Genomic DNA, 11,536 nt, shown 5'->3' with positions numbered 1-11,536 from the left:
TGATGTTGGATTATGTAGAAAGGGTATTTAATGCTAGAATGCGTTTTGAATTGATTATTGATGTTGCTAGGTTGGTTGTTGGTGTTGTTGTTGTTGATTTGGCCGAGTTAAATTCTCGGGGTTGGTCTATTTACGGAAATCTTTAAATTTCTGTAGAATTAAGTGCTAGTTTGAAATTAAATGCCTAAATGCCTATAGCTAACGTTTGGCATATTATGACGTATTTGTAGACCTTGGAGAGCCCGAGGTGTAGGTTGGGATTAGCTTGAGTTTGGATTAGCTTGAGAGCGATCGAGGTATGTAAAGCTCAACCCTTTCTTCTTTTGGCATGCCTTAGTTACAAATAGGTTATGACACTAGCCTCGAGGACATTCTATTCTCGCAATCCGAGCATGTTTATGACTTTTATTTGTTCTTGGGATTCGTATGCTTGATATGATGAAATATTGGCCCTTATGTCTTTGGAATATTTGATTTTCAAAGGTTGCATAAAAAGTTTTGTTTTTAAAGAGTTCCGTAACTACGAACGACCGTAACTTTCACGGGAAGGCTCGGATTGCCTCCATATGTTCGTAGGAGATTGTATGGCGTATGATGAGTATGTTTTCCATAGGCAGGCCCGGCTCGGGTCAACACCCGTCCGTGGGTCCCGCGACTCTTCTTTTTGTAATCCTGACGACTTTTGAAAGAATTTGGTTTGACTATTATTCCGATTCCCAAGTAGGGTCATTTTACTTATCTTTTGAGTCTATGATAATGATTTTATACATATGGTTACTCACGACTCTGCTCGTGCATTCTGTGATATCTTTCGCCGAGTCCCGGGCCGGTTCTGTAGTCGTGCTCACTTTGTTATACTCGGTGTTATCTTGTGTTATGGTTCACCGAGCCCTAGCAGGGCCGGGTTCCGCTTATATTTGGTGTTATCTTTTGTGTATGGCGTTATCTCGTGTTATGATGTGTGACGGGGATACGGAGATTTGAAACTTTACGGTGTTATCTTGTGTTATGGCGCCGATGACGGGCGGGCGACCATATTTTCCGAGCCCTATGCATGATTTGTATTTTGAAAATAAACATTTTGATATTTTAGATATGCACTTACTTTCTGTATCTCTGTTTCGGTTATGACTCAGATTTGTTTACTATATCTTCTGCTTTGCATACTCAGTACATATTTCGTACTGACCCCCTTTCTTCGGGGGCTGCGTTTCATGCCCGCAGGTACAGACGCACAGTTCGGTGATCCGCCAGTCTAGGACACCCTTTTCTGCTGTTTGGAGTGCTCCCCTTATTCCGGAGCCCACATTTTGGGCCGATTTGTGCGTGTTTTGGTACCACGTATTAGGTCTACATGTGCTGCTGCGGCTATGTCCCCTACTTGTACATTTTCATCCTTGGTTGGGTTCGCTGAACAACAAGAGAACTGGAAGGGTGAAGAGAGGTTAGAGAGGGAACAAAGTAAGAAGGCCCGATCTGCGGGTGGTTTTAGTGGTTCGTATAATAGAGGGCAATGAAAAGGGTATTCTGCACCTACTTAGTCTGGCACTTATTCAAGTGCTAGTGTTCCGTCTGGTAGACAGGGTCAGAGAAATAATAATCGGAGTATATTCTCGCAAGGTAATAGCCGACATTCGTCCGGTTGGGAGGATCGTATCAAGAAAGATTATAGGAAGTGGCTTCGTAAAATGGCTAACTTTTCTAGCCAAAGAAATAATTCATCTTTTCCTGCTGCTGCTAAAATTTCGCCTGCTGGTAATGCTAATAACGCTCCTAATACTCGTGGTGACAGGAATGGTAAAGCGGTTGCTAACTCCGCTAATGGGGGACAAGCCCGACTTTATGGTTTGACCCGTAGAGAGGTAGCTGAAGCCTCAGATGCTGTGTTTACAGGTATTCTCACTATTTGCTCTTTTAATGCGTATTCATTGATTGATCCGGGTTCAAATCTCTCTTATGTAACACCATATTTTGCTCTTGATTTTGGGATGGAGCCCGAACTATTGTTAGAACCCTTCTCTGTGTATTCCTGTTATTGCTTCTAGAGTTTATAGAAACTGTGTAGTTGTAATTAAAGGTCACGAGACTATAGCCGACTTGTTCGAATTGGAGATGGTTGATTTTGATGTGATTATGGGGATGGACTAGCCGTTTGAGTGTTATGCACATGTGGATTTCCGACATAAATTAGTTCATTTTGAATTCCCTAATGAACCAGTTATTGTGTGGAAAGGTGAAATTTCTAAGCCTTGAGGTAGGTTTATTTCTTATCTTAAGGCTCATAAAATGACCTCGAAGGGATGTACTTATCATCTGGTTGCTGTCAACGACACTCAAGCTGTAGTACCCGAATTCGTGTCTGTCCCTGTAGTTAATGAATATCTCAAAGTGTTTCTAGAAGATATTTCGGGTATCCCACCTGATAGAGTTATTGACTTTGGGATCGATGTAATTCCTGATACCCAACCTATCTCTATTCCACCATATCGTATGGCTCCGACAGAGCTACGAGAATTGAAAGACCAATTGAAAGACTTATTGGATAAAGGTTTTATTTAACCAAGTACCTCACCTCGAGGTGCTCCGATCCTGTTCGTCAGAAAGAAGGATGGATCTCTTAGAATAAGTGTTGATTATCATCAGCTTAATAAGTTAACCATTAAGAATAAATATCCTTTTCCTAGGATAGATGATCTGTTCGACCAACTTCAGGGTGCTAAATTCTTTTCAAAGATTGACCTAAGGTCTGGGTATCATTAGCTAAAAATAAAAGAGCAGGATATTCTGAAAATAACTTTTCGTACTCGTTATGGACACTTTGAATTTCTGGTGATGTCTTTTGGTCTGACTAATGCACCTGCTGCATTTATGGATCTGATGAATCGCGTGTTCAAACCTTTTCTTGATCGTTTCATTATTGTCTTTATTGATGATATTCTGGTGTATTCAAAGAGCCGTGAGGAACATGCAGATCACTTGAGGATAACCTTAACAACACTTGAGAAGAATAAGCTTTATGCAACATTTTCTAAGTGTGAGTTCTAGCTTAACTCTGTGGTTTTCTTAGGCCATGTGGTATCTAGCAAAGGTATTAAGGTTGACCCTCATAAAATTTTGACAGTAAAAGACTGGCCGAGACCCACGAGTGCGATAGATATTCGTAGCTTTTAGGGGTTAGCAAGTTACTACCAGAAGTTCGTGGAAGGTTTCTCATTGACAGCCTCACCATTTACGAAACTGACTCAGAAGATTGTTAAGTTTCAATGGTCTGAAGCTTATGAAAAGAGCTTAAGCCGAGATTGACTTCGGCTCCTATTTTGACTCTACCTTCAGGTTCTGGTGGCTATGTAGTTTATTGTGATGCTTCCAGGATTGGTTTAGGTTGTGTGTTGATGCAAAATGGTAAGGTGATCGCCTATGCTTCATGACAGTTGAAGAAGCATGAGAAGAATTATCCCACTCTTGATTTGAAATTGGCTGCTGTGGTTTTGCTTTAAAGATTTGGCGTCATTACTTGTATAGTGAGCATTGTGATGTCTTCACTAATCGCTAGAGCTTGCAATACATCTTCAAGCAGCGAGAATTGAATCTCAGACAGAGAAGGTGGTTAGAGTTGTTGAAAGATTACGACTAGAACATCTTGTATCACCCTGATAAAGCGAATGTCATTGCTGATGCTTTGAGATGAAAATCTATGGGCACGTTAGCATATTTGCGTACTCAGGATAGCCGATGGGCAAGGAAATTCGAAGACTTGCTAGTCTTGGGGTCCTACTCGATGAGACTGAAAATGGGGAGTTAGTGGGAATTACGCAAGCGCAATCCAATATTTTGGAGAGAAATAAGTCCAAGCAATATAAAGATGGACTTCTGGTGAAGCTGTGAGATGGAGTAGAGAAAGGTGAGAGTACACTGCATTCACCGTTGGTGCCGACGATAATGTTCTGCAATTGTAAGGACGCTTATGTGTCCCTGATGTTGATGACCTCCGGCAAGAATTGATGGTGGAAGCGTATAGTTCCAAGTATTTTATGCATCCAGGATCTACCAAGATGTATAAGGATTTGAAACAACATTATTGGTGGAAGAGCATGAAGGTAGATATCTCTAACTTTGTCGCTAAGTGCTTGAACTGTCAGCAGGTGAAGGCCGAACACCAAAGGCCTGGTGGATGGGCTCAAAACATTAATATTCCCCCATGGAAGTGCGAGATGATTAATATGGACTTTGTCGTGGGTTTACCCCGCACAAAGACCAAGTTTGATTCTATTTGGGTGATCGTGGATAGACTCACCAAGTCTGCTCATTTCCTTCCTGTGAAGACAACAGATACTGCGGCACATTACACCAAGTTATATTTGAAAGAGAACGTTAGATTACATGGGGTTCTGACATCTATCATATCTGACAGAGGGACTCAATTCACTGCTCGTTTTTGGAAGTCATTCCAAGAAGGTTTGGGAACTCGAGTGAACTTGAGCACTGCCTTTCATCCTCAGACGGATGGGCAAGCAGAGAGAACTATTCAGACTCTGGAAGACATGTTGAGGGCGTGCGCTATTGACTTTGGGGGTAATTGGTTTGAGCATCTACCTCTTGTTGAATTTGCTTACAAAAACAGTTATCAAGCAAGTATTCAGATTGCTCCTTATGAAGCTCTGTATGAGAGACATTGCAGATAGCCAATTGGATGGTTTGAACCGACCGAAGTTGAACTACTGGGTCCTGACTCAGTTCAAGAGGCAATAGAAAAGGTGAACATCATTGTGCAACGACTCAAGACAGCTCAGAGTCGACAAAAGTCATATACAGACATGAGGCATCGCGAGCTAGAGTTTTCTATTTGTGACAAGGTATTCTTGAAAGTGTCGCCGATGAAGGGAGTAATGCGGTTTGGTAGAAAGGGCAAGCTTAGTCCTCATTTCATTAGCCCTTATGAGATTGTTAGGAGAATTGGGAAGGTGGCTTATGAGTTGAAGTTACCATCTGAGATGGCTATGGTGCACCCTATGTTTCACGTTTCGATGTTGAGGTTGTACAAGCCTGACCCTTCTCATATCTTGAATCATGACGAGATTGAAATCAATGAAGGGTTGTCTTATGAAGAGGAACCTGTACAAGTCTTGGATCGTCAAGTTAGGAGGTTGAGAACGAAAGATATGGCTTTGGTTAAAGTCCTGTGGCATAATCATAATACTGAAGAAGCCACTTGGGAAGCCGAGGAGGACATGAAGAGGAGATATCCTTATTTGTTCCTTACTACAGATATGTGTTGAACCTTTCGGATGTGTTTTCATGTGAAAGTTTAGAGCAAAGTATAAATCTCACTATTGTGTTTAGGCTTGAAGGATGCTTTACGACGTGGTTAATCGTATGTTACCTCTGAGGATGTCTCACTTTACTAATAGAACTCTAGAGACTTATGAAAATTGAAGGTTTAGTAAAGAACCTTAGGCCATGACTTTGATTCGGGGACGAATGATCCTAAGGGGGGGGTTAACGTAACATTCCGTAAATCCACATTAAGTGTGAATGTGAAATAATTGGGGTTTAGATGTCATCTTAGCTATATATGGATCCCTTCGGGATGGGTACAGGTGTTAAATGGTCTTTTCGGGGCCAAATGAGATAAAGAAGTTCGTTAGAAATTCTGAAATTCGTCTAAGTTTGGGAAAATTTTCAGTTATGTCCAGTTTTCGAGTATTTGAGTTGGGAATTTGGGACAAATCAAAACATGAAAGTTGTAGGTCTCTAAAGTACCTTTCCAACCATATAGAGCGGGTCACAAATGGAGCTACGTACAAGAATTTATGATCATTTTACTAAGCGAATATCGATTGTCAGAAACACATGTTGGGCATGCGTTGCGGACTCGTCGCGTAAAATACAGCTGCAGACAAAAACATGATTAGGCGTTCATGCCACATCGCTTGGCAAACACGAATCCATGATTAGGCGTTGCACCCGCAATGCGGGCTCAGCGCGGAGCGGGAAATATTTTTCTGGTTTCGAATTTTCTTTAAATCCTACTTCGTTGTGTTATTTCCCACTTCGTTTCAAATCAATATTTCTAAGGAAAAGAATCCTATAAAAGTCTCTCTAACCCTAAGGTGAGTTATCACTCAATCTTGATCATTCCCACACCATATTCATCCCTTCTTGATAGTAAATCATCTCTTTAAAACCCTAAGTTATTGAATTCTCAAGAAGAAGAAGATAGGGGCGTGTGGAATTCATCCAAGAGGTAAAGTTTCTAAATTTTCCTAGTATTAATAAAGTAATGGGTTAGAGTAGAAAGTTCTACAAGGTTGGAGTCCGTTAGTAATTCATGAAAGGGATCAAGAACCCATTTTTAAGGCTAGAAAAGCCCTAGTTTCTCGAACAAGGGTAGAAATCCCTAGCATTGATTAAAGTTCTAATCTTTCTCATCTAAAACCATTGTAGTGTGATTGTTGAACATTGGGAATTCCATTTGGTAGCTTTTTAATAGGATTTGATGATACGATTTGAATTGGGTAATAACACCAATTCAACACTAAAACGCGAAATTAAAGGATAACAAGAAATTGGGATGAGAATTGAAGAAAAGGGATGAGAAAAGTGGATAAAAGCAAGACCCAATTAGGGTGAATTTATGGGCAAACTTGGATATATTAAATCTAACACCTCCCAATCTAATTCAATCCTAAAAGAACCTATACTATTTGAAATCAAGGCAAGAGTGATTCAAATGAATCCACAAATGAATAACTCTTCATGAAATCAATGGAATTAAAGTTTACCAACAATGGAATCCAGCATTATAATAACTAACCCTAAAGCTACTAAGCTAAACAATTTATCTCTAAAGGAGTTTCTCAATTCATCATTCAACATAATCTAAGTAAATGAAATGAAAGACAATCTATGTATACAAGCTAAGTAAAGAAGACTAATAGGCAATTACAATGCTACCCTTAATGAAGTAAGGGCCTTGTTTGGCTAGTCTTCTTAGTGTAGTTTTCAATTCACGAATTGGCCTTCAATGGCCAAACACGCCCCTCCTTGCATAGATGGCCCTCTAATCAACCTTCCGTGCATGGCGTTCTTGCAAGCATAACCTTCCTTGCACAAATAGCCAACTCCTAATCTTGTCCAAGTTTGCAAGTGTAGTCAATTTGCAAAAATGTCCCTGTTTGCACGTTTGGCCACTTTGCACAGTTGGTCCCCTTTCTAGTAGCTTCTTCTTCAATCAACTCCCAAGTCACCTTCCACACATCGTAAGCCATCTTGTGTGGCTTGTAGGAGCCTCCAAAGGCCTTCAATGCCATCCCTATCATCCATGCCGCTTGTAGAGCTTGAAGTTCCATAACTTGGCTTTGGATGTAAGTCTTGAGATGAAGTGTGCCAAGTAGGATCATATCATCCTCCCCTTCTTCAAAAGGATTCATCCTCAAATCCGAACCTAGCAAAACCCAAGGAAAGAGACACAAAAACACACTCCTCAAGGATTGAGGGTTAGCACACAAAAGCATAATCACATGTTCATGCCAAGGGTGAACAAATTTGTGGTACAACCACACATCAATGACAATCGTGAATAACATTGGCACACATGAAGTATCAAGAAGTTGATTCCTCCAAAGTTTATGACATAAGGATGAAGTAATAAAACCAATGGATGCAAAATACGAAGCATGTAATACTACATTGGTTTTATTTAACATGAAGCACCATAGGAACTCATTTTCCAAACAAGGTGTTCCTAAATCCAACAAGGTAACACCTGGGTCAAATGGGAAGTATAGCCACCAATTAGGGTCAATAAAACAACTAACTAGCCCACAAGTACCTTCCTGAACATAAGATGCACCCCCAACACAAATAAGAGCGTCATCATATGCAAACAAGTAATAAAGAAAAGTATCACTTAAGATATCTTCCTCATCTATGTCATTCTCCAATGTAGCCTCACTATTAGGTTCGAGAATAAGATCATTTAATAGGCTATTATGAAGTTGAGCATGAACCGAAGAATTTGAAATTTCTAGACAACAATCACCTTCCTTTGTAACACTTTCCTTCCCCACAAATGGATCATAATTCCCTAAAAGAAGATCTCCGTCATGGGAAAGAGTTTCATTATTCCATAGTGGGTTACGTATCACATTATAGTCTCCAAAGGAGACCAAATGCTCAACATTACTAAACACCCCACTAGGTTCATTATTCCCAATAGTCATGTCAATATAAAATAACACATTATCTATAAAGAGAGAAGAATCAATTAACAACAAAGTATCAAAGCATGCAATTCCACTCTCATAAAGACAAAGGTCACTTTCCACAACACGTTCATGCACACGACTAGGTAAATGATCAATTACACCAACATCATCACTAGCTTGAGGGTCACTAAGCACATCACAAGGTTCCTCAAATAGTGGATTTTCATAGCAAACAAATTGATCAACACAAGCAACCACACTAGTTGGACGCAAATTGATCTTGCTAGAAGAATCAATTCGGTCATCGCTAGGATCAACTAGTGGGTGTTCCTAACATCTCACATGACAATGTACTAACATGAAAATCAAGAGGTTCAACACTAGGTGGACACAACTTGAACTCAAAAGAAGAGTCAAGATAGTCATCACTAGGATCAACTAGTGTTGGACCATCCATTTCAACTACATTGTCAATTGTCATTATAGTACTAAGCTCATCACAAGGAAAAGACTCATTAAGCTCAATTAAGGACAAGCTATCATTTACACTCACTTCAAAAACATGGTCAATCACATCATTTGTGGTGTTAAGATTAGCTTTTTTACCTTTAAGTTGCACACAATATCTCCTTTACCTTGGATTTCAACTTGAGAGTCCATTTGCTCCTTCGGGAAGCTCTCAACTACCCCATGAACCTTTAAAGTTTGAGACTCAACATTCAGTTTGCTTCCAAGAATACCTGCACCATTTTTCAAATAACTAGAGAATAAAGAAAATTTATAAGGGTTAGAATAGTGTTGTGATAACTCCCTCATATCCTCTCCTTTTTTCTCTCTAGAGTTGTCACTTTTCACTCCCTTACTCCTATTAATCTTTTCTCTCTCAATTTCTTGGGAGTTGGAACAAGTGTTAGGGGAATTCTCCTCTTCAATTTCTTGGGAGTTGGAACACTTTTCACTCTCTTCTATTCTTTTAGAAGGGTTAGGGAAATTCTCCTCTTCATTCCCCTCTTTTGCTTCACAAGGGTTAGGTTTCTTTCCTCTCAGTTTTTCCTCCTTGAGCATTCGGAGGAATATTTCCCTTATGTACTCGATGTCTTCTTTTATCTCCTTGAATCCACCACTTATGTACTTGAAGTCTTCTTTGAACCCAGCACTTGTGCTTGTTTCTTCTTTGGGATCATTCCTCGCTTGAGGCCCCTCATTCCTCCTACTTCCTTCACCTATCGTCACTCCTCTCTTACCTTCCATAACATAGCCCCCTTGAGAGCATGGTAGCCTCAGATTAGGATAAAAGTAATGATTCATTGTATTCCTTGGAGTAGGATAAGATGTCGAATTGGAGTAACCGCCATAAGGACTTCCATACCCAACATGTTGGTCATCTCCCCTCAACACTTCTCTCCTCCTACCCTCTACATCATAACCATATTGAGAACATGGCACCTCCAGATTAGGATAAGAATCATAGTTCATTGTGTTCCTTGGATTTGGAAATTTATAATCTCTTCTCCTCCTCGGACTACTCCACTTATACCATTTTGCTTGGAATAGGAAGTATTGTAAGGCGATGCATGTGAATACCTATTAGAAGGCCCCTCATAAGAATTATATGCACTCCCATTACCTTCACAAGCATACTCACCGTGAAGTGCATATCCAATAGGCTAATCTTCACCACATTCTTCCCATTCTTGCAAGTTCTCACCGAGTGGTTCATATCAAAAGTGTGAGGAAGGAGCATACCTCAATTCGCCCCTATGTCCATGGCGTGTAGGATGAGAATCTTCATGCTCGTATCCACCATAGGACTCTTCTTTATACTCATCTACTCCTTCTTCTTCATAAGCCTCTTGAGGTGTTGCCTCACAATTGCCCTCGGCGTAGTATTCTTTACCCTCGTATGAGTTATGATCATATCGACCATGTTCCTCATATGACTCATGAGCACCATCACTATCATTTTCATTGTAAAAATAGTGATGCTCATATCCCATTTCATCTACCTCATAGCCTCCGTCACTGTCACGACTCGCCTAGAGGGCCGTGATGGGTACCCGGAGCTTACTACCAAGCACCACTCATAATACTACTATCATCTTAGCCTGTACACATATATGCACCATAAAACATGTACACATATCAACATACATAAGCCCTTACGGCAGCAAAAGAATAATGTGCAAAATGCACACCGAGAGTCTCATAACCTCTGCTACCCACATATGAGTATCTACGAGCCTCTACGAAAATACTGGAATCATACTGACGGGACAAGACCCCGCCGTGCCTAAGTATGTACACAAAAGAATATATCAAAAACTGCACCTCCGGTCTATGGAAGTGCTCCTGCACGAGCTGGTCTGACTCCTAGGAAGCTGGGTCGTCCCCCTGTCTACCTGTGGGCATGAGCACAGCATCCAAAAAGAAAAAGGATGTCAGTACGAGCAATGTACCGAGTATGTAAGGCATGCATCATGAAGTAACAATAGAACAAGAAGATAAATTAAAGATAAGAAGATAACTGGTGACTACTTGCCTCTTAAGGCGGAGCCATGCATGCATACGCGTAAAATATCGTATCATGTATTGCTGCGAAACGTGCAGCCCGATCCATATATCATCATATATCAATATACTACTGTGGCACGTACGGCCCGATCCATCACCCATATAGCCCGCATCCGGGCATCCCGCGTCCGAGATGATGTCATAATATGCCAGCTGATCAGGTGGCTATGCGTCTATAGCGCCTCACCTTTCCCCATGTCCCCTTTACACACACACACACACACACACACACACACACACACATATATATATATATATATATATATATATATATACATATAACATACGTAGCATGCATGAGAGCCCAAGTAAAAGTGCGCTCTCTCGGAGTGACGTAAGGTCGTAAACCTCCGAGTACATTATGACATCATTATCAATGTTAGGTCTCACCTTGAATGATCTATGACATGAACTGGGGCCATATGTTATATAGCTCAGACATAAGCTGAAGCCATATGCTTTATAGCTCACTCAGTCACGTCACGAAATCATCTAGAACCTTGAGCTTGAAAATCTCGAGGATTGGAGTCGTCGTGGAATTCTTTAAAGGTTATAAGCTTCTGACATTTCTAGGAGTAAAAGATTATGGACAAAATATAGGAGTCATGCCTTGAAAGAAAAAGGGGATAGCCTTACATACCTTTGTATCTCCTTAGCGACGTCGACTAAAAGCTTTCTTTCCGACTTACGATTCTACATACAAAGGGGTTCGTATGAAGGTTAGATTGTTAAAGGTATACTTAAGCTTAGACTAAAGC

The 11,536-nt window shown here is 40.5% G+C and overlaps 1 protein-coding gene across 1 annotated transcript; it reads left to right on the top strand.

Moving 5' to 3' along the window:
• Positions 1-4,814: 4,814 nt before the first annotated feature.
• LOC132043647 (uncharacterized) lies at positions 4,815-5,276 on the top strand. Its single transcript, XM_059434119.1, has one exon. The coding sequence runs from the start codon at positions 4,815-4,817 to the stop codon at positions 5,274-5,276; it is 462 nt and encodes a 153-aa protein (XP_059290102.1).
• Positions 5,277-11,536: the final 6,260 nt, after the last annotated feature.

Source organism: Lycium ferocissimum, unplaced genomic scaffold (genome assembly GCF_029784015.1).
Source record: "Lycium ferocissimum isolate CSIRO_LF1 unplaced genomic scaffold, AGI_CSIRO_Lferr_CH_V1 ctg26762, whole genome shotgun sequence".
NCBI classification, from domain to species: domain Eukaryota; kingdom Viridiplantae; phylum Streptophyta; class Magnoliopsida; order Solanales; family Solanaceae; genus Lycium; species Lycium ferocissimum.
This window is presented reverse-complemented; position numbering and strand designations above follow the sequence as displayed.